The sequence below is a fragment of the Monodon monoceros genome, unplaced genomic scaffold (assembly GCF_005190385.1).
Source record: "Monodon monoceros isolate NGI ecotype Baffin Bay Population unplaced genomic scaffold, NGI_Narwhal_1 Super_Scaffold_13, whole genome shotgun sequence".
Classification (NCBI taxonomy): Eukaryota; Metazoa; Chordata; class Mammalia; order Artiodactyla; family Monodontidae; genus Monodon; species Monodon monoceros.
The window spans coordinates 54790797-54815237 of record NW_021703769.1 but is presented as its reverse complement, the minus strand read 5'-3'; the positions used below and the strand labels follow the sequence as shown (position 1 = coordinate 54815237).

Genomic DNA, 24441 nt, shown 5'->3' with positions numbered 1-24441 from the left:
CCTCCATGACATCACGCCCTTGCAAGTGCTGGTCCTTGTGCCAGGGAAGCCTTGTCTCCTGATAACCTCATCCAAAAGCAGAACACCATTCAAGAGCCAAGTTAGAGTGGAAACACACGGGCATCTGGGTCACAGCCTCAGCAGTCAGCAGCTATGCGCCCTGGGACTAATGACCTAAGCTACCTGAGCTTCACTTCTTCATCTGTGAAATGGGGAAGGAGGTTAAGTGCCCACGTCAAGGGAGGATTGAGTTAGGTGATGTGTGCAAAGCGATGAGCGAGGTAGTTGCCAACAAAGTTCTAATTAAATATCACATCGCTATGAGCTTTATCCAGTGCCCACCCCAAGCTGAGTTCTTCCTCCTTCCTGTGAACACCAGCACCACGTTTTCCGATCCTCAAATCCTCACTTGGTCCAACAATCTTAAATATTGGTCAAATATTAAAGGCATTTGTGTAGGCAGCTCATTTCACCCTGAAAGTTGCACCCAATAGCTTACTCGACATTCTATCCCACTTGATGGCCAACACATTGCTTTTCACACTGAAGATGTAAGTAAATATCTATTGAGTGAACACTGCCCATAGTTTAAAGGGGGGGTTGGCCATTAGTAGGTGACAGAAGGTGACACAGAGCAATTCTAGGTAGAATCTTCATCTGGTTATTCAGCATCAATGGCTGCTGTCAATGGTGGGGGGGGGGTAAGATTCAAAAACTGGACCCTGGGACTTCCCTGGCGGTCCAGTGGTTAGGACTCTGAGCTTCCATTGCAGGGGGCATGGGTTCGATCCCTGGTCGGGGAACTAAGATCCCACAAGCCACGCGGTGAGGCCAAAAACAAACAAACAAACAATAAAACCCCAAAAACCTGGACCCGGACTTCGGATACCAGTGCAAGAGGCTAGACAATGTGATGCACATGTGAACAATATATTAATATTTAACCAAACATTAATATACATTCAAATATGGGAAGGGATGCCTTTCTCTAAATATTTGTAGAGGGGGACTCCATCTGTGTCTGCTCTTGCAGACAATTGGGGGCTGTTCCAGGGGGCACAGGACCAGGAGTGGCTGAGGCAGAGCTCTGGCTGAGAAAAGGGCCCCTTCTTTCATCAGGACAAGCTCTTGTGCACTGTGGCCAGCTGCGTGCCTCCATGGCAAGCCTCTTGGTACCAACAGCTCCCAGAAGTGAGTCAGGAACAGGCCCCGATGTTTGCCTTAGGCTTGTTCAGCCAGGTGACCTGGCTGCCACGCTCTGCCCTCCACCATGGACCACAGAAGATTACTCAGGGACTCTGACATCCCACGTTTACAAGACAGAGAACCAAAGGGAACATGTGATCTGGCGTCTCATTTGAACAGACTCAAACAAACAGACTGATGAGCCCTATTCCTCTGCTGTTGGAATGCTTACTACACTCCAACCAGGATGCTGCGGCTCAGGGCAAGTCCACCAGCTAAGGCTGCCCTCAGGGAGCTTACAGGGAGGCACAAAGCCAGGTACCCTGGTGTAAGGTGGCAGCCGCGAGAGCTGCTGCAGAGGAGGGGAACGATGGCACTCTGACCTGGTAATGGAAGGAGGAGGGCTGGCATCAGAGGTGAGGGAACCCCAGCGAACGGCCCAGAAACCCCAGCACCTGAGCTAGTTCAAGAGGAACTAGGGAGGAAAAGCAAGCCAGGCAAAGGGAACAGCCAATGCAAGGTCCGATGTCTACAGGGTCCAGGGCATAATTTCTAGTTTGGGGGTGTTCAGAGGCTCAGCCAACTGTGGTGGCTTCCCTAAGAAAGGAAGTGGAGAATTCTAGCTGCTCTTACAAACCGCCCAGGGTAGGGACTGCTGGTTTTCACTATGGGCAACACCTGTACAGTTTGGAGAGAAACGAACCAGGGGGTGAGTGATCTACCTTCACAATGACTCCAAAAAACTAGGAACCGATACGGCCATCCTCATTGGCCGCATGAAACAAAGCCACTTGATGGGCTGCGAGTTTCATCACGATACTGTGTGTTTTTTTCCTAAGTCATAGCACGAATGTGATCGCCACGAGCCCTCACACCTGGAGAGCGATTCCTCTGTGTCCGTCCCTAGTCTGACCTAATTATCATTATCCCACCTAATCCTCAAAATACCCCTATGAGACGGATAATGTTATTATAGCCTCTTTGGACATCAAGAGAGTGAAACGGAGAGAGCTAGGTACTGATGAAGAAGCTGGGATTCTAGCCCAGGTTGTATTGGCTTCACAGCCCACATTTTTAATTGCCATGACAGGCAGCAGTGGTCAAACTTCAGCAGGCATCAGGACCACCTCGAGGGCCTGTTAAAACACAGATGGCTGGGCCCCATGCCCAGCCCAGAGGTTCTGAATCAATAGATCTGGATGGCGGGGTGGGGAGGTTGGGTCTAAGAATTTGCATTTTTAACAAGTAACGGGATGCTGACGCTGCCGGTCCTAGGACTAATAGGCTTATTGCCCTATGGAGCACCAACCTCCACGTGTCATTTTACTTTACATTTGAGACAGCCCTGAAGGTCAGCTTCCTAGGTCCTATTCTATATAGGAGCTGGTTATAGGCAAGCTCTTAGAAAGTCCCATGTTGGTTTTCGAGAATGGATCCAAACATTTTTTTAAAACCCCACTAAACAGGTGCATATGTGAAGGGAAATGAGGGCAGGGGATGATGTCTAATGCATAGCTATCGATAAATTAGCCACATCCCAGTACAAGAGAAGAGAGTTGCCATCATGCATTGAACAGGTGCAGCCTTATTTTAATGCAGAGGCGGTCTGTCTAGCCATGCAGAGGTAACTGTAATCTCTTCGGAACTGCAATATGCTTTCACAAGAGCGTGATGCAAATGCACATCTCATTTTCTTAGAAAGGTAATAACAGGAGTTAAATATTTGAATGAATGAAAGCAGGGAATGATTTCACTATAGCAAATTAGTTTACTTTATAAAAAAAGGAAAGAAAGAAATCATGCGATGCCCAAACTATACAATCTGTTTGGGTAACATAATATATCCCAACCACAAATACATTCTTGAAGGAAAGGTTATTTAAAGCTGCTTTATCTTACTGCCCATTCCAAGTGGAAAATAATATTTCTGAATGCTAGTTGTTTCTGAATGGATATCAGGTGGGTCCATAAACTCACTAGCATTTGTATAGAATTGGGCAGTGTATGTACACTGACATTCTCCTGGGGAAAATACATATTTTAATTAGATTATCAAAGGCATCTGTGACATCCCACTTTCTCCCCCCAAATTTAAGAACCACTGACTTAGAGTGTTTGTCTTTAAATGCACTCAATTAAGAGGCTTTTTTTTTTTTTTTAATGTAAGAGGTTACATTTTAAAACTGGCTGAGAATTTAAACAAGAATTCACGGCAAAACCAAAAAACCAAAAAAGCTAAAGAGAATTCTGGAAAGTATTCTGGGGCTAGGTGATGATGACGTAATGTTTATGTTCAGCGAGAAACGTCCCAAGCATCAGATAATACAATCTGAGGATAAGACATTTATAAATTAAAACCAAAAAACATGGTTGATTTACAGAAAGAAAGGTTTGCACACACTGTTCTAAAGGCTTCTTCAGGACCTAACCTGAAAGCACTCCCAAAGGCTCTGTGTATGGGCTTCATTCTTGCACTGACCAACTGTACAAGTTTTTTCCTGGGATCCCACCATATCTTTCTTGCACTTAGAGTAGCATATTCAGCTCAAAATACTTCTCATGGTAACTCTGAGAAGTTGTACATACATGTGACATAATTAATGACTTGAGAAAGTACAAAATGTCTTGCTCAAAAATATCCAGAGAGCCAAGATAAAAACCCTATAGCAAATGCTAGGTGCTTAACTTAGAAGAAGAATTTTAAAAATCTCCTATGGTCCTCTATATCCCTAGCCCCATACAATGTGTTGGTACATAGTAGGCACTTGATAAGGTGCTGTTAATTAATTAATTAACTAATTAAGAACAAGGACTTGGTGAGGCCAATCTCATAGGGTTTTGTGGGGAGAGGAGTGAGGTTTAATTGCTGTCCTGTAACCTCCGATGTTGTACTGTGTCTGGTGTATGTGTCTCTGACGCTTCTACCTTCCGTCTTCATCCACACATCATCAGCCTGCCAGCTCCCTTGAATGACAACTACCCAATGGGTAATTTCTCCCAAATATGAGTCCTAGGAAGACAGACTGGACATGGTAGCCACTTATCTCAACAGACTCCAGGAGCAAATGCAAGGAGAAATATGGACGACTTGGTCCATTTAGCTCTCCCTGAGACTGTTCGCTAGTTAATATTTTATTTCCAATCTACAGATTCCATAAACCACTGAAGTGCCTCTGTCCAAAGCCATCTCTGTGGCGTATGGGGAATGGAGGTCTGTGAACTGTAGGAGTCCCCCAGCCAATGGGTACGTGACTCATGGAAGGAAAGATATGGGTACTCAACATAAGCCAAAGGGGACCCTTGAGAAAGAGGAGGGTATGAGCAACTAATAAAAAGCCAATAACCACGTTAACAGCAACAACAGTAGCTACAGTTCACTTAACACGTGCCATTCGATGGAAATAAGTTGTAACCTTACCTGCATCTCCCTATTTCATCCTCTATCAACCCTACGGCGGCAGGTGTAGTCTTCACTCACCTGCTAAGGCAACTGTGCCTGCAGAGGTTATTAAGTCAGCTACCCAGGGCAGTATGAGATAGAAAGGCAGGAGCGGATCTCATCTGCCCCACAGTCTGTGTCTTTATAGGATTGTAACAATCTTACAGACTGTGTAGACATTAGCTTTCTAACTCATCACCCATTCTCACTCAGTTAGTGCTGGCAATCACTAAGGGGTTGGTTGGGCCAGTCTAGGGCTTTCCTCTCATTCCTGTGATCCCTGGTCCAAGTAGAGCCTTCCCCCCGCCACCAGGAGTGATCATGAATTAATGTCCCAATAACTTTCTATTTAGCTATGTGAGAAAGAGGAGACAGGGCTCTTCATAGCCTACATTCTTTACTTGCTGGGAGAAATTTCAGAAAATATCAGGACGTGGAGGGAAAAACCAAATCACTAAAAGGAAATGTAAGAGCATCCTTAGTGAATCCTCCTGGGTGACTATCTTGACGTTGGATACTTCCAAGGGTCACTCAGAGCTTCACAAAGGTGGCCTTGGAGGTTCTGTGGATTTTTTTCAATCTCTCAGGAAAAAAAAAAAAAGGAAGCTATACATGGACATAGGATAGATGACACATTCTTCGCTGCAATTTTAGTAAGAGTATTCATATTGGATACTTCATGGAAAACAGAGGTTTAGGATGACAGATATGTCTTCAATTGGTGACAGTGGGAAAAGTAGATTCTTCCTTAATAAATGCAGTGTTTTTTAGGTGATGGCTTATGAAAAGATGGGGGCCTCTGAGTATGAGGGAGCATCGCAGAATGAGAGCTTAATGTGGCAATTTAGGAAATGATTGGATTTTTCCTGATTGGATTTTCTTTCTTTCGTTTTCTTTTTTGGTTTTAAACTTTTCAACTAAAAAAATTTTTTTTAACTGAAGTATAATTGATTTACAATGGAAATGACTGGATTTCTTCTCTCTCTGGAAGCTTTCTGGAACCCAAGCTGGTGCCCATGCAACACCCTATCTTATCACATCACATTTGTTGAAATTGTTAGCATCTATGGTGTTCCCTGTGCCTGACCGTAAGAAACTCCTCCAAAGGTGCCATTTGCCTCAGCAACCTTAGCGTAAGACAGTGCATCGAGCTGAGAGAAGCAATTAACTGGACTGGAGAAAAGACAGTCAAATCTAGAAATCAGGAAACTAAAGGACTTTGAAGACAAACAGCTACAGGAAATCCACACTATTCCCGGGACCACCTGAATCCTGATAATGTCACCCTGGAAACAGAAATGGGTTTCCAACCTCTCTGCTACTTGCTTCCACTCAACATAGATCAGGGCGCTCTCGACTCCAGCCAATGTCTGCTCTGTGTCCTGCTCAGCTCTTTTCCTCTCCAAGATGGGCTGCCCCTCCCAGGCCCTCCCGCCGTGGACTCCTTCAGCCTAAGCCAATGAAGGGAAAGGAACCTCCATTGAAGATGCTGAGTTCACACTTTTTCATTTGGTTTCAAAGCACTCCAGGCAGTTTGTAATCCAGCAAAACACCCAGGCAACTAGCTGAGTTTCCTCCTTTTCAATCTGCTCTTATAGAACATGCACACATGGACACACACACCCTTAGCCCTTCTGAATTTCCTACTCTGCCCGTCTTGAGAATTTTCTCTTCCTACTAGGTGTGGTTTCAGAATTCCAACCACAATATTGCCAGTGAAGAGGCACAATTCACCATTATAACCAAAATGATTAGGAAGATCACTGGAATATTAAAACGAAATCATGTCCAAAGCAGTCACCAGCAACGTGCTTCACCGCTTGGAGATGCCTGGTTCTCTCCCTGGCGAACATGGCATTAGTTATACCTGGTTATTGCCAGCAAAGAGCAAGTTCATTATAAGTTAGCAAATTTCAATTTTACAGCAGGTGTGTTACTCTGAGATTTTTATAAATTGTTCACATGAGGATAAGCCATACAATTTTATTTTTTTCTGTTCAATATAGTAGTGATAGACTGAGGGTACACAGACCAAAAAGCGACAATTACCATCTACTAAGGTAAGATAATGATTTTCAGGCAAACTAATGTGATATAAACATGCAATTCTGCATTTACGGCTTATGAATCTTGCTTTCATGAGCCTAAAGGGTAACTTATTTTTTCTTCATAACTCATGATGTGACCTTGGGAATAACAAATCTTTGTTTCTGTCTTTTTGAATCTAAAAATGGGCTCGACACTGTGGGCTGGAGATAATGATCATACTAGCGATGATTCCTTAGAGTACACAGTCAGATACATAAGGCTTAGGACATGGAGACGCATTGTTTTGGAGGGTTGGGAGAATTTAAGGCCGATTCATCCTTGGTTCGTTATTATCCTCCACCTTTTCGGTAAAAAAAACTCTAATGACAATACAGAAATGATGGACATTGTCTTATTTCTCTGCTTTTATTTTCCCTTCCTGATGATTTCATCAAATTTCACTTCTTAATATTCTTAACTTTGTTTCATTGCATTTGTTTTTAAAACACTTCAAATGCTCTACTTGGGAATGCGTGAGATATGAATAAATAATGAACAAAGAGTGTTTCCTTTTGTCATCAGAATAGAGATGATCTAGGCTTATTCAGGTTTTCTAAAAGATGGATAAGCCAAAGAGCTATAGAAAATGCATTTAACCCTTTCACACAGTCCTGAATATAGCCAGATTCTTTCTAGAGACCAGAAAGCCAGTCTCCTGGCCAGACTGTGCTGGGTATAGCTGAGTTTTCCTTTGAGTGGTGCTATTGGCATTTGGGCCCTGTAACTCTTTGTGTTGGGGGGTGTGTTGGGAGGCTGTCCTGTCCTGTCCTGTGCATTGTAGGATTTTTAGCAGCATCCCTGGCCTCTACCCAGTAGATGCTATCACAACAAACAAAAATAAAAATGTCTCCAGACATTCCCAATGTCCCATGAGGACCACTGCCTTAGAGACTTCCCTCTCTCCGACTCCAGGGGACCAGAATGTTCTAGGAGGATTCCTAACAGCGAGGCAGAAAGGGTAGCACTTCAAGAAAGCAGCCCATTACGCCAGTACCAATTTTTTTTCCTCAGCATTCACCACCATTCCTTGATATTCACTCGGCAATAGCAAAGTCCATGTACAGAAAGACCAAACGGGCCTTGGGGAACAAATCAATCTGCATTGTCCTCAGAGAGGGAAAAAGGAAGGCAAAGGCAATTTTGGAAAATCCAACTAAATGAGTCACTTCCAATTTCTTTGAACTTCAAGAGTTTGCATTAGACTCGACACCTAATTTTCTCTTCTGGGCCAAAGGTTCATTCACCTTGAAGCACAAGATGTCTTTGGGGAGGGGGGCAAGACCGCCCCAATGGATTGTACGTTTGAAACCCTCCTGTTCCTCCACCGAGGGATTCAAAGGGCAAATGTGATCCAACCTCCTTAATCACCAGATGTTTGCAATCATCAGAAAGACGTCTTGGGCTGTAACCATTTCTCTGTTCTCCAGCATTCAGTCTCAAAGAGAATTTACATAACAAAATGTGACATGTAGAATGCTTAAAGGCACCAACCATGACAAGACGAATTACACTCATTTTTCAAGACTCTTTGCAAGGTGCTGCACAGCAAGCGCGCGGGCTGCATGCCGGGCGGTTCCGGGAGGCGGGGCGGGGGCGGTCAAGGCCGGCATGCGCTAGATCGCACGCAAGGGGTGCTGGTGCGGGAGGCCCGCCCGGGGTCGGGGGGCTGCCCCACTTACCCGCCGTAGGCCGGGATCGGGGGCGGGGGCGCCGCGGCCCGGAAGGTGTTGTACACGGTGCGGCCGCGGCCTCGCAGGTGCGCCCCTCGGTAGGCGGCCGCGGCGGTGGCGGCTGGATACGGGAAGCCGGGCACTGCGGGCGACAGGAGAGAGCAGAGCTTTCAGAGGCACTCCTGCCTTTGAGGGAACCACCCGCCCCTCCCCACCCCCACTCAGGACCCTTCTCCCCGCAGGCCAGGGCTGGACACCTGCCCCCCTTCCTTCCCAGAGTCAGGCTTCCAAAGGCGGGTAGGAGGGAGGAGACCAAGGTCTGATTCCAGAAAGGATGGGCTAGTTCACCCCGTGGTCCCTGTGCCCAAGGTCAAGGACAGACCTTCACAAAGCATTCTTAATAACCAGAGAAAAGCTCACTGCACAAACTTAAATTTTTAAAAAGGTATTGCAACAGATTGCAAGATGTATGTGCAGTGTGCTCTCAAGTCTGTCTACCTATCACCCATCTATGCATAGTGTGATATATATGTGGATGAGCACACACTATGCATATGTGTATATGTACACATCTGTATGAGCATGTGTGCATGTGGAAGTGAATATGTGTATATATGTGTATATACAATATACCTGGATGTTTGTGTGTATATACATGTACGCATGCATGTGGGTATGTGAATGTGTATATGTGCATATTTATATACGTCTGCGTATTTATATAGTTATATATACAAATTCATATACGTACATATTTCAATGTGTTTGTAGTTATCTCTGGGGCTGAACTTCATAAGTAAATGTTAGTTGTCTATTCATAGCTTTTCCCCAACCCACTTTAATTTTTTTTCCTTATTTTCCTTTATGTACCTATATTGCTTGTTAAAAATTTTAAATTGAAATACTGCGTTCCTAGAGACAAGTGTACACATCGTTGGTGTATGGACCTCTCAGGCTCCAAGAAACAAATTATTACTAAGGTCCCATCAGCCCCCAAACCATTTATACAGCTTATAAAACCATTTCTACCACGAACATAATTGCAGAGAAGTGTGGGAATTCGACTCTGAAGGAAAGGGTTTGGGCAGGGTTTTCTTCCCTGGGGGAAAATTCTCTGAGCAGAGTGACTTGGTGAGGAGTCAGCAGGGAAAGTAAGCCTGATGCTTGAGATCCCTGATAATTAGTATGGCTTCCGCTGGCAGGGGTGTCATTCCTCCTAGGATGGCTGCAAATCCTCAGGCATCAGGGCCCTTGAAGCCTTCACAACACCACCTCTGCCTTCCTGCTCCTTCTGTCACTGAATCTCACCGCTCTCACCATGCTGGCCATGCCTGTCCCATCCCACTTAGCAGCAGGCACTGTTGCCCACACTGAATCCCGTGGAGGGGATGCTTTTTTAGGAAACTACTGTCCCAGGAGCTCTATATTAAAGGCTCAGAAAGTCCTAAGGTAAGGGAAGTGCATTAACACCATTAACCCAGAACCCCCAAACTTCATTTTTCCAGGAACTCTAGTTTGCAGAATACCCAACCTCTCACAGGTATTGAGAGCAGTCAGTCATTTGTTACCTTTACCTCTTCTATTCATCTGCCAGCTCCTTGAGGCCTCCCACCATATCCCATTCATCTTTGCATCTCCCTGCGCCTCCCCCACGTCAGCAGAAGCCCCCTGATTTTGTCCACAGTAGGTTCTAGATACTGGACACAGTAGATTCTAGATGACTTACATGCATGAACAAGTGAATGAACCGTGGGCTGTGGTCCAGCCAAATGATTGACAGACTATCCAGGGAACTTCCTCTCCCTGTTCCATTCTCTCCCCTCATCCTGCTTACCTAACAGGAGCTTTGAGGATTTCAAGAGAGAGGGAGACAGATGACATGAACCAGGGTGGGATGGCTTTCCTCCCCATCTACAGCCCTGCCTCCCCTGCTCCAACTCCCCTGGGATTCAGACAGTGTTGGTAACAACAGGCAAGGCTGGGAAGGACACAGCTTCTCTTGGCATCATAGGACCGTAAAGGCTCAGAGAGGCCTCACAGCCAAGGAAGCTCCTTCCCCGAGTTAACTCAGCACATCCAAGCTTCCCTCTGCCAGGATCTCTATTTTGCTGAATACCTAGCCTCTCACAGGGTGCTGTATTTCATATTATGTTAAACTTGCCTCCACCCTACATCCAAACGGCAGAGAAGGGCTTTTCCCCTCCCCGCTATCACGTTCAAGAGTAGAAGCCCTCCACCCAGAGAACACACTGGTGGTTGCCAAGGGGGAGGGGGCTGGGGGAGGGATGGAGTGGAAGCTAGGGGTTAGCAGATGCGAGCTTCTATATATAGAATGGATAAACAACAAGGTCCTACTGTATAGCACAGCACTATCTTATGATAAACCATAATGGAAAAGAATACTAAAAAAAGAATGTATTGATATATATATATAAAATATATATAACTGAATAACTTTGTTGTACAGCAGAAATTAACGCAACATTGTAAATCAGCTATACTTCAATTAAAAGAAAAGAAATAAAGAGTAGAAGCCCTTCACCCCATTAATTCCCATTACTCCCAGAGTCCTTGGATAGAGTAGGTTTGCAGCTGCATGTGGGTGGCAAGGGGCGGGGAGAAGAAGGAAGTGGGATTTCCCACAGGAGCCATTCCCAATTCTATATTCATGGAATTGCATGGAGTGGAATATAAGCCTTGACCCAGAAGTGAAGGCAGACTAGCTGTCATCTGGAATTCTCTGTGTGTTCTTGAATGGCCAACAGCTATCCTGTTTCGTGGATTCTACCATATCCTTCTGTACTGATGCTGGTAAATGCTAGGGTGGTAGAATCAAGTCAGAATGATTTTTATCTTTCTATTTATGTCTTAGAAGACCACCCAGGTTATTTCTTTTTTTTAAATTGTCGTTCAAGACAAATCATACAGCAGTACTTACTTCTCAGCTTTCCAGCCCTCACCACCCATGTTTCCTGGCTGGTGTTTCAACTACTGTTCTTGAAATTGCAAAGAGGTGTCAACCTCAATGGGAAAAGCAGGGAAACCTAATATCGTAAAAGCCCAGGAGTCATGAGATAGGAGATGTTGGCTTTAGGACTGGGGAGAAAATGAGCAAGCCTGCCTTTGACTCCAGCGCTATCTTGCCACAGTTCAAATATTAAGTTTTCAGAGGAACACCTTGGATTTTGAAATAAAGCAAATGAAAAGTTCACAATCTGGCAGAGCAGCTGGCTGCCTGTGTGAGGAAACACAGTAATTATGCTGACCCATTCATTATCGCTGGCTACGGCATGGAGTGAGCCAGACAAGATCCCTCTCAGCGACAAGCAGGTTTTACAATAATTCTTCGAGGATTTAGATGTTGAGATAGAACATGAAACAGAAGCTCAGCAGTAGAGCGAGGGGAACACAAGCTGCTAGAAGGGTAGAGCCAGGATGCCACTTTGTACCCCCTTTGCTGCAGGGAGAAAATATCCTTCTCGATGCAGGATAAGGGATTTACGGGTCTTAATACCAGGCTCTTTGGGCTGCTCCAAGCAGGGCACATTAGAGGGATTCTTATTTTGTTAAAGGAACAAGGGAAGGACTGCACATTAACTTCCTGGGCAACCAAGTACCCTTAGGTAAAATAAGGAGGTTCCACTGTAACAGGGGCTTCATGGAGAAGGCACGTGAGTCTCCCAGATGGATGGTTTTCTCAGCTATCCCTTTCTTGTTGCCGTCTAGAGCTGGCCAAGGGGTCTCTTTATGAAGTCTCTAGCTAGTCACCGTGATGGATGAATGTTCCCTTCTCTTCCCCTCTTTTCTCCCCCCCTCCCTTCCTCCAGAAAATAAGCAGGACCCTGTGGGGCTCCTGGGCACAAAAGCCTTTCTGTGTCCCCTTCCAAGAGTTTCAACAGGCAGGTTCAAACAGTTGCTAATCAGGGAAGGGAGGGGTTGGGAAGACACAGGAGGGGCAATCAAGAGACAATAGCGCAGCCTTGGGGCAGAGTCCTGGTTCCCCCTTAAGGGATACACATAATATCTTTGAGATGTTTTGCAGGTACTGCAACCCCTGCCAGGTGGGAGAAGTTAACAGTATGCTGCCCACAAGCACGTAGACCCCAGACCGGTTGGAACCAGAAGGTTGATGATGCTGACTCCCACTTACCTCACCACCAACCAATCAGAAGAAAGTCCACGAGCTGATCACGCCCTCCTCTTTGAACCATTACTATAAAACTCCTCACTAGCCCCTCCAGGTCAGGACACACAATTTTGAGGGCATTATCCCGCCGTGGCCCCTTTGCCTGGCAAAGCAATAAAGCTATTCTTTTCTACTTCACCCAAAACTCTGTCGCCAAGATTTAACTCGGTGTTCAGATACAGAGGCCAGATTAGGCATCCATCCCTCCCTCCCACCCTTCCTCCCTCCTTCTCTTCCTCCCTTCCATTTATTTTCTAATTTCCTTCTGAAGAATGCTGCCATGAACCTTCCCGGGTGTACTAGCAATCAAGTAACTTGATTGATCAAGTAACAAGGAAAAAGACTCTCACCATTGCTAAAATGCAAGCTCCATGAGGGCAGTGCTCTACATCTGTTTTGCTATTTGATTTAAAAAACTGCCTGACACGGCAGCGCAGGTGTCAGCTACCTAACACCATGCGTGGACACCCTTTGATGGTGAACCCATGTTAGTCTCCTTTCTGGGACAGTAGAGGCCCTTCCTCTTCCTGTTCCACCTTCCACAATCCAGTCCTTTATACAAAGCACCCTGCCCAAGATTTGCAGATAAACAGTGTGCAAATAACACACCGGATCTCACTCGTCTTTATAAAAACAATCACTGCGCCCATACTTAGAAAGTGCTGTACTGGCCCAAACACAGCAACCAGACTTGGAATATGTGCGATTCTGATGAAAAGGGAGACAACGTGGATGAACATACTGCACTGGCAATTACTGCCCCTCCTCAATTCACTGAAATTCACGTTTACTGCTGCACTGAGTCGGGGCATGGAGATTGGTTTCTACTTCTGGGGGAAAAGCAGGGCTCAAACTTTTTCCCCAGACAGGTGATGACTGTCTGGTCTATAAAAGGAACTCTGTCACGTTCCTCCCTTCATGGAACCCCACACAGCGTTCCCTGGAAACCCAGCAAGTCTCAGTCTCTGCATGCAATACACGTGTGCAACAAGGAACAGTGGAAAAGAGCAATCGTTATAATCCCTAACTCGCCTGACTTACAGCCGTGCCTTCTGTGTTTCTCCCCATCTCCATTAGAGGCCTTTTCCCCTATGGCTGGTTTAGGACAGTGTGGCTCTCTTCTCTTGCCAAATGGTCAATTTCAACAGCAAAAAAAACCCCCACAACTGTTTGTCAAGCTTCCTTTAGACTCACATGGGATGGCAGGAACTGATTTATTTATTTTTACTTGCCTACCAGGTGTGTTGGCTTATTGATCATGGGTAACTGCATACGTGAAGCGAATACTTAGATGATTCAGATATAGATGAAAACAAAACCAAAATGGCGTTATCCTTGAACCATGTAGAAAGAATGTAATAGGGAAGAATAAGTCTGACTCCATGTTAAATCTGTTTCTTTCACTTAAACCTTCGTATTCTATTACTTTTGTTTCGATTTAAGAATGTTGTCTAGAGCCCAAAATAGACAGGACAGCCCATTCTCAAGGCTCTGACTTTTCAGGGTGTAACACTTTTCCATTCATATAGAGATAAAAAGTTCAAAACAGAGAATAACATTTGTCTTGCTGGAAGGTTACAGGAACATCCCGACCTGACCTACCAGACAGCTACAAGAGCAAAGGATTCTGACACCAAGAAGTCTGCAACAACCAGCCACGCCCCCCCTCACCTTGGCTTTGTTGAAACCATCTGGGGAGTTTGGGGTTTTTTGAGCCACCCCTCTCCTTGCATGTCCCTGCGATAAACCTTCCTGTGCTCCAAACTCCGACATGTAGGTATTGTTTGGCCTCACTGTGCACTGAGCACACGAACTTGGGCTCAGTAACAAGAAGACATCTTAATTATGTGCTTATATTTCAGTGTGACACGTCTCTTTTGCTGAGTAATCATGTCCTCTATCAATACCCCAGTTCAGGAGTTTGGATCCAGGAGGTGGGCAATAAATGTTTAATAAATCCAATGCAAAATGCCAAGTGGAAACTCACAATGTCCTCTCCACTTCTGAGATGGAGTAAATCAATGCTAATAAAAGTCATCTACCTGTCACCCTGTCCGATATTTGTAAATACCTCTTTGTTAATTAAAGAACAATGTTAGAAAGAAAAGACACCAAATTAGAGTTATTTCTGAAGGCCAACGCTGGAGTTTGATTTTTTTTTTTCTAGTTGAACTTCAAGTTAATAAGCATGTAAACAGACCGTCAATGGGGAACAATGGAAAGCATTAAGGCTGCTTTGTGGATACCAAATAAATCCTTAGTTCCTGGCATGAGGGAGACAAGGGACCGGAAAAAAAAAAACAACATAGGTTCATTATACTGGAAAGGTTTCCTCTTAAACCTGATCCAGCATGAATCAAAGTGAAAAATCTGGTATCACTGCAACGAAAATTGGATTTAACTCATAAGCTAAAAATGAGTTTCTCTCAAAGAAAACACGGCAAGAGCTTCTGGAGCAAATACCAATTGCACATCTTGTTGACACATCAACATCCTTAGCCCACCCATTCCCAACCTTCGGCTAGATTTATATCCAGAGCATATTGGGAGGAGGTTAGCAGAGTAGCCATCTCAGTTCTCGGCAATAAGGAGTTCTCCTCCGCCAATGAACTCAATGAAACGGAAACTTTAGGAATGTAACCAGAGGCGTGCTGTGAGGTGCTCAACTATCAAGGCAAATCAACATTTTTAAACAGAAGATGTGTGGGTGTATCAACCCCGCCAAATGGGCCACTTACCAAAGTGTCAACTGCTTATTGCCTTTCTCCCCGCCAAGACAAAGCCTCCACCGCCCACCTCCGACCAGCTCAGCGTTCAATGTATTTACGGTGAGGAACACGTGATCGCCCCCACGCCCCGCCCCCCCGCGTCTCTTTTACAAATGTGGTGCTTACCTTCGAAAATAAACACAAATGAGATCACCGGAAATCCCAAGAGAAGATACACAAAACCAGTGGAAAATACTTGAGGGTTATAAACTGCATATTAAAGTTTTAGAGCTCCGGGAGAGATGGAAGAGTAGCAGATGCAAAACCCGACAGGGGGGCAGATTCTGCATCAAAGCCATAAAAATATACAACTGCTTTAACGGGCAATTATTCTTTGCATTTGTGCACGGGTGTGAATTTGCATGAGGTTGCCAGATGCCCTGAAAAGGTGTGCCGTTAGGATGGTAGGCGGGGGTGGGGGGGGGAGCTCTCTCTTTGTCTGCTCTTCCTCTCCTTTGCTTCATAAATGCCACCCTCCCCCGACCCTTGAAATGTTTTAAGACAGAGATGTTCATACTCATTTGGGGTTGAATTGTTCCGTGGGTAATTTACAGTAGGAAATATTCACTTACACAATTCGGGGGGTGCAGACGCGGTTTCAACAGCAGGTTCAGGGTTCTGCAGGATTCCCCTTGAGGGAAGTCCCGTTCCATGAGCTGCACCATAAATTAGGACGTGGCATAATAGGTAACATACTGAGGTGAAATAAACAGCCAGCTATAGCTCCATTTCACAGGCACAGCACTGTATGATAAACCTCACAATGCACTGTCCAAAAAAAAAAACCCCCAAAACACCTGATTTTTTTCCAAATGGCAAAAATGTTTGCACATTTTTGCAAGACAAATCTCAAAGAAAGGTACATAAAATTGGTTTGTAGCACAGAATTTATACACAACTAGGTCACTGTCTTTAAATGGCATTAAATGGAAAATGTAATATGATGGACCATATTTATTTAGTTCTAGTGCAAACTCAAAATGGAAAGGCTTTCAATTTGGTTGAAATTTAGTCATTTAAAGGTTTGGGGGTAAAAAGGGAGTGTTCCATCCATGCAGTCATCTACAAAAAGACCAAAATGGCCACTCAATTTGTTGGACTCTCTGGTTCTCATATGCACATACGTTTATCCCTGAAATGCACATTTGGGATCGGCTTTTGTTTCATTTTAAAATGCATGTTGATATTAAATACTGCTGTTTAGAAGTGAATAAATCTACATTTTGGACAAACAGTTCCTTATAGGACATCCTCATTTGAAATGCATTGAATAGGAAAACAAAAATTTCTAATTAATGTACAAGTCTAATCACCATTCTCCACATGGAAGAGTAATTTTTCACTGTTCATTTGCTCGGTTTAATCTCAAAACTGACATAACAGAAACGCAATGTCCTATAAATCTCCACTCATTTGTTTCTTTAATATTCATATTCCATTGAACTGCAGCTGCTTGTTGCTGCAGCCTATTACAACTTGCAAAAGTGTGGATAAAAATATTATGAAAGGCAAGATGTGTTTCTTCCTGGCTGCATGTGCCATTTATTTGGGGAAAGACAATAAATGGCTCGTGGATTGTCCCCCCCCTCCCCCTGCCTGCTGCTTGGTGGGTGATTAGTGATTAATTACCTGGCAGCAAATTGACATGGCACGGGGAAATTGACACAGCCCTGATTAATTAACTTTTTATGGGAGGTAGTTACTCACAAAACATTGTGCAACATAATTGAATCTCTTTACATAATGTCATGGTACAAAAGTTTTAGTCAAATCCAAATTAGCCAGAAGTTTCTAGGCTGTTATAGGTCTGATGAGGACGCATCCAAGGAATTGGCAAGAACTTGAACTTGGAGAGTGAGGCACATTTTTGAAAGGAAAAAAGATGGGGACCTTGTGCTGGCTTGATTGCCCAAGATGAATTTATTGGCCTAACTCTTTACTGTATGAGGCTAAAAGGCCTCATTTTCTTCTAGCCTCCTCTGACTGCTGCTTCTCAGTGATAAAGATTCTCGCCTTTGTCCAGTCTCTAAACATCGATTCTCTAATTCAATTCTTGGTTCCAGCATCACCTCTTCCTTCAAAGGCTTTTCCTCTCAGTTTTACCCCACACTTCCCAACACGGCCACTGTCACCATCATACCACTCCTTTTTTTCCCCTTCACTCACCATCTTATTTCTACCACCTCATCTGATCGCAACTTCATTATCTATCTCTCTTTTGGGGTGTCCTGAGGACTTCATTTTGGTCCATACTGTGTCTCCAATACCCAGAGGATTACCTGGTCCCAGGTCACTGCTGAAATGTTTATTCATTATATCGTCAGATAAACTGAGGATACCATATAGTAGGTCCGTTACAGAGGAAAGATGATTGACAGTTCTTGAACCTGTGAGAGTTGCTAAGGTGCTGCTTATAAAGGATGCCTATTTTAAGAGAAGCTTTAATGAAGACGTTAGTGGTGAGTGACTCTGGACCTCGCTTGTCTAAAAGTTCAGGCTGTGATAACTGAAATAATCCAAGCAAAGTCATGATTACAGTTGGCATAATTCCATCTTCTTGTACTCCATTATCAGATGGAGGAGATGCTACTGTATTGATGAACCAGCTGCTAGTCACTAACTCACAGATTAACTCACAATCTCTTCACAAAACCACACGAACCAGCTCTTATTTTGATCTTCACTTTCCTGGTGGGGAAATGAAGATAGAGAGCAGCTCAGAAGCTCTCCAATGATCTGAACCCAGGCAGCCTGACACTAGACCTGTCATCTTATCTATTACACAAGACAGCTAGAACGAAAGCATACCATGTCATCTTTGAGCAAAATCTTTCTACTTCCACTCTCCTCACGCTGCTTAGAGGCTCTCAATTTGTACTTCCCTACTAGTGTCTGGACAAGCTGCTCCATCACCTCCCTCTATCCATATCACATCCAAGAGAACCAGCCCCGATTCATCATGGGCAGAGTTAATTTGCAGGGCAATCTGTTGACATGCCTCCCTGAGACCTTTTTGGGGGCCAAGGGGTAGGGGAGGGGAGCGGGTGCCGTTTCTTCCATTCTATATTTATGTTTTGAGATTTCAGGACACCTGGAAGGGCTTTGCTCCTTCTCTGCTAATTGGATACAAGCCATGGGGATCACTCCTGATTCATGTTCCTATGAGAGTCCAAGGCAAGCTGTTTTCCTTCTCCACTGGGGTTGATCTCCACATCTGGATGTGAGCTGGCATCAGGGGGGTTGTATACAATCCCCTAATGTGGGGGAAGATGGACTCTCCCAGTGGTGGGGATCTGGGTTATAATAGTATGGTGTTATATACACAAACCGAATTACCGTCAAAATAATGAGCCCCTTATGACTAAACTCAACTAGAAATTTTCTCCAAGATTTGGCAGATGCGAATAGAAACTTTCAGGATATTTGGGAATGTTGCACTTTCTTCTGTATACAATCTATTGGTTAATACCGTTATCAAATATCACTTGACTCACAACTTGGTTGGAAATAGACTCTTCCTTGGAAAGAAATGAGTCATCTAGGTAAAAAAAAATTAAAAATGCAATGCAGACACAGGGATGTACCCTGAGCAGTGAGATTGGTTTTCCCAAAGCAGACATGTTTCTGAACTTAACAAATTCAAAAAGCCACAACAAACCCCCCACACAATGCTCACACACATGACTATTCTTTGATCGCTTAAGTCTTTGGGATTTTGAATAAGGACAGCAGCCTCGGTTTTAATCTGATTGCCACGTGATTCCTGCTTAGCTCCTGAACTTAGCGGTTGTCTCTTTTCTCCCAGGTTACAAATGGTCCATTTAATCCAACAGACATGTGGGAAGTGCCAGGGCTGCTGAAATGCGCAGTGATAGGCTTTTTCTGTGCAAAAGACCTATTTGTGATCTGTCTACTCACAGGTATTGACATTACCCCTGCGGGCAGGATCTTTGTAACAGTTCATTCAGCAAAAGGAGAATGAATCTCCATCTGAGAGTGTTTAACTCAGCAGGACCTCAGAGGGCATTTGCAAAAGTGCTTTCTGTCCTTTGAAGGAACATCAGAGACAAACGAAGCTGTGAGATGCTGAGATCTGTTGTAATTTGGACAAAGCAATTTACCATCATCTATTCGTTTGACAAAAACCTGTACCGGTGTCAATGTAGCTTTTTTCGGGCAGCCTTGGAGAAAAAAAAAAAGGCTAATAATTTATATAAATAATTACTTTATCGAGTGCATACACACAGTAAAGTTTCAAATGTTAAATGATTCACAATCTGTCTAACAGCTGGCTGAAACAGCAAGCTCCGTGAATTGCCTCTCCAGGTAGGAAGGAGGGCAAGTGAGATAAATGAGCTTCCCTATGCTGGGATGGATTTCCCATGGTTCTCTAGGGCTGCTGGGGCTCCAGGAACATGAGACCCCCGGAGGGGGTTGGCCGTGGCTCATGGGATAGGGATGCAATGCAAAAGCATCGTTCATTTCACTTCCAGGCATTATTGTGGGTAGAGCTGGTCGGTTTGTGTTGAGGCCCATCTGATCTTGAGAGCCAGCTTCCAGAGTTGAAAACAGTCCTGATCTTTTGAGCAACACCCCGAGCAAACCTGGAGGACAGGTGCTATCTGGACCCTGGGACCACCTCCCTGATATCCCAGCTGGAGCCCTCCCCAAACACCCACATAGAACAGACTGAAGGAAGACCATTCAGAAGTGGTCCAGTTGTCCAGGCACTAGACTAACATAAACCTTCCAAACCAGCTTTTTTGGTGAACTTTCAAAAGTGCCTGGAGAAGATGGCTTCTAAGAAAGAAAAGGAAAGAAGAGCCATTTGTTTGAGGAGCTGAAATGCCTCAAGCAGCCTGAAAGTCTTTTCACACAAGGATTTCATTTAATGCTCACAGGTAAGCAGGTATTCATGAAGACGTTCATGGCAAAAAGACTTGGCTAATGTCACACTGCTAGTGAACCATGACGATTAGGACCCAGCTCTGCCTGAATCCAGCTCTTCTCCTACAAATTTTTTATTGCTTCAGGACAATTTTGCAAAACTAATACTGAGGACTAAGATTTGCTGACAAAAAAAAGATCTTTGGGAAATGTTTCTTAGATCCCTATAGCAATGACCAAGGGTGGGGATGATATATATTCTTGGGCAGGTGTGCCCATAGAGGGGGCTCTTGTATGTTTGTTTGTTACACAAAAGGCAATCAGGTGTCAAGAGCCTACAGGGCATGCAAACCAAACCCAAGGAGATGGATCTAAAATAGGTGGTGTGTTATTTAGTCCTGAAAATGGCCTTCTGTTAACACTCCCCCCACCACCGAGTTCCCCAGTAGCAATAAAATAGCTCTTGGAATGTCAGTACTTTCCCGTGAATGAACACATGATTTAAGACAGTGGAGTTTTTGGAGTTCTTAGTGAAGTTAAGTGTTTAAATGATTGTGTTTACATGAACTATACCAGGCTCCTTCCCCTCCGGTGGGAGGTAAGCTCAGCCTCCTTTCATGCATCTTTGCACTGCACGGGGAGATTTGCTTCTGAAGAGAAATAAGGCAAGGGAAGGAGGGGCCACCTCTGTGGTTGGACACATTTCTATGCAAGAAACACCAAGCGCCCCCGCTCCAGGGCTTGAATTATATGAGTGTCATTGGTGGTTCTTACTTCCCTGCTAAGCCAGTGGTCCCCAGCCTTTTTGGCACGAGGGACCAGTTTGGTGGAAGACAATTTTTCCACGGATCAGTGGCGGGGGCAGGGGTGGAGATGGTTCAGGGGGTAGCGCAAGCGATGGGGAACGGCAGATGAAGCTTCGTTTGCTTGCTGCCTACCGTCTGCTGTGTGGCCCAGTTTCCTAGCAGGCCGAGGACCGGTACTGATCCGCGGCCCAGGGGTTGAGGACCCCTGTACTAAACTGCTCAATCCCAGCTGTGCAGACTTTGACAGGGCTTGGCTCCATTTACAAAGCCAGGTTCCCTAAACACATACACCTGCACCCCCTTATCTTCCAGGAATCAAACAGGATCTTATCTTTGGCCCCTGCAAATTTCATGTTCAGAGCTCTGAACTCAGAAGAGGATTTCTTTTTTCCATTTTAAATCCACATTAGAGAAAGACAAATATCATATGATATCACTTCTATGGGGAATCTAAAAAAATGATGCAAATGAACTTATTTACAAAGCAGAAATAGACTCACAGACATAGAAAACAAACCTATGGTTGCCAAAGGGGAAAGGGGGTAGGGGAGGGATAAATTAGGAGTTTGAGATTAACAGATACACAGTACTACGTATAAAACAGATAACCAACAAGGACCGACTGCATAGCACAGGGAACTATAGTCAATATCCTGTAATAACCTGTAAGGGAAAAGAATCTGAAAAGGGATATATATATATATATATTATATATATAACTGAATCTGAAAAATAATACATATTTTATATATATTATATATAATATATAAGTGAATCTGAAAAGAATACATATATTCTATATATTATATATATAACTGAATCTTAAAAAGAATATATATATAATTATATGTTTATATGTATATAACTAAATCACTTTGCTGTACACCTAAAATATTGTAAATCAACTATACTTTAATGAAAAAATAAAAGTTTAAAAAAAAGAGTGAAAAACAAATATTCGTAAAAAACAAACAAAGCCACATTAGTTTGAGAAAGCAAATACAGTGCAGATGAGTGCTTAAACAAGAAATTCTTCAAATGAGCTTTTCACCCATTGAAGAATTTCCCCCTGGCCTCTGCCGAGGGCTGGGGGAAGGTGAGCATGGTCATGGTCGAGGAGTTAAATGTGGGCGCTGCACCAGGCCTTGTGTGGATCCTCTTAAGAAAAAGTACTTTCTGTCAATGCTGTCACAGGACTTGGGGTTTCCAGGGAATTCCCCCAGAACAACTGCCTCACTGCCTTTCAAAAACATCTCATCTCGGCCTCGTTCTCTGGCTGTGCACGTGCCAGGATCCCAGGGCAACGTAGTTTATTGTTTTAATATCTGTTTGACACAAAGCAAACCATTCTCCAGTGACTCCTTATCTGTCACATGTATTTCTGTGCAAGAAATATCAAGACGAATAAGATGTTTGGGGGCACACCACGGGATGGTAGTTTTTGCAATTGGCAGCCTTTTGCAGCCGCAAGACCCCCATCTGAAAAAGACAAAAGTCCCCCTTCTGCATGGAGATTAATAACCAAAGTGCTGGGAGAGCAGCTGCCTGAATTGTGGCTTCTTCTCTGTGGAGTCTTCCCTGTGAACAACTGAGGGTGTTCAACTACTGCTTTTTAAGAATTTTCCTGAAGTTGGTAGAAAGAAAGAGAAAGAAAGATAGGAAGGAAGGAAGAAAGCAAGCAGGGAGGGAGGGAGGGAGGAAGGAAGGAAGGAGGGAAGGAAGAACACAACAGTAAACGAAGGGGCCTGTGACTGTGAGTCAGGCAGAGTAACCACAGATGTTGGTAAAGGAGCTAATCAGCTCGGGGGTGGGTGGGGGAGGTAGAGGCAAGGACTGAAAATACAACTGAACCTGTTCTGAAAACTGGTGTCCATATGGAATAACTAAGTTAACATAAGAGCTAGTAAAAAAAACTCTTAAAACCACCTGTTAATAAGTCAGAGATGTGCTGGGCCATCAGAAAACAGGGCAGAGGAAGCAAAGCAAAGAGATGGTGCTTCAGGACTGCAGAAAGAATGGTTCCTGGAGTCCATCCATCAGTAGGGGTAGCTCGACGGCTGTGTCCAACTGTGGACAATCACTGATCGTTAAGTCAGGCATGTGCTATGATCGAGGCAACAGGCAGAGCCTGGCACACAGTAGGTGCCTCACAATCTCTCCATCCGTGGGCTCAATGAGGGAAATAGGATTTCAGTAGCCAAGTGTGTTTCTACAGCCAAATGATGGTGAAAGCAGTGATACTTAGTTCACCTTCCAAGAGGTATTCAGAAGGCAGTGTTGACACTGGGTAAGTCTCCTGTTGGGTGCAGCCTCCCAACTACCCCTGAGTACTGTGTTTGCATTCTGAAATCTCAGCGTTACGTATCCGTCTATTTCTGTCTTGCCCACAAGGATGTGGGTGCTGCAGATGCGGACTTGTGGATGTATGGTTCACGGGGTATTGCAGTGCGTAGAATGGTGCCTGGCATAGAAAGAACTTGATAAAGATTGGTTGAATGAAGTCATGCATTTCCACCCCCTCCCCCCATCAAAGGACTGACAGAATGGCTAAAGACTGGAAGGAATTATTTCAGAGATGATGATAAGGGGACTTAGGTATGTTGACACCATAATGCTGAGCCATAGACGTGGGAAAAGCCGGCCACTGATTTCTGATTAGAAGGATGCAGTCCGGAGGACCTCTCGGACCAGCCTTGTTGGAAGTATGTGGGAGGAAACAGCAGGAGCCCAGGCAGAAGTTGAGGGATCCTGGGTACCTGGACAGAGTTGCACCGTTTATCCCAGGGAAACTAGGGCAGGTCATAGAGAAGTCCAGCAGCTCCAAAATCATGGCTCCAAATCCAGCTGTTTCTTTGTTGTTTATTTTGAGAGCAAAGCTAAGTCAATCCATTGTATCTAGACTGAATTTATGCACGTATCTTACTCTACTATGGACCAGGAAAAGGGTATCCTCTTTATGTGCCCTACCTGACATTATTTGTTTTAAAATATGATAAAATGGCACAAAATGCAAAAGGTACACCACACAGCACATAAAAAGAAGTCTCCTTTTACCTCCAACCCCAGGTAGCCAGCTGACCTGTGTCTTGCCCTTTAAAGGAGAATAATGGCCTGACAAAGGGGTTGGTAAACAAATCTGGCACAAAGACTGTTTGTGTAAATAAACTGTTAGGGGAAGTCCAGCCACACCTATTCATTTATGTATTGTCTGTGGCTACTTTCAAGCTATAAGGACAAAGTTGAGTAGTTGCAGTGGAGACCAGGTGGGACATAGGACTGGAAATATTGACTATCTGGCTTTTCAAAGAACAGCTGTGCCAACCCCCTGGCCAGACAGATCAGACGGGGAAAAAGGACTCTCCAGAGATCTTGGGATGGAAAGGAGTAAGCACAACGTTGGGACTTGAATGCA

General features: G+C 44.4%; 1 protein-coding gene across 10 annotated transcripts in view; it reads right to left on the bottom strand.

The window, feature by feature from the left end:
• Nucleotides 1-24441, bottom strand: part of RBFOX1 (RNA binding fox-1 homolog 1) — a 1498136-nt gene that overhangs the window by 50646 nt on the left and 1423049 nt on the right. For all 10 annotated transcript variants that reach the window (XM_029222049.1, XM_029222042.1, XM_029222050.1 and 7 more), the window contains one exon: nt 8392-8524. In XM_029222049.1, coding sequence (XP_029077882.1) covers nt 8392-8524 — 133 coding nt within the window. The remainder of the gene's footprint in view (nt 1-8391; nt 8525-24441) is intronic.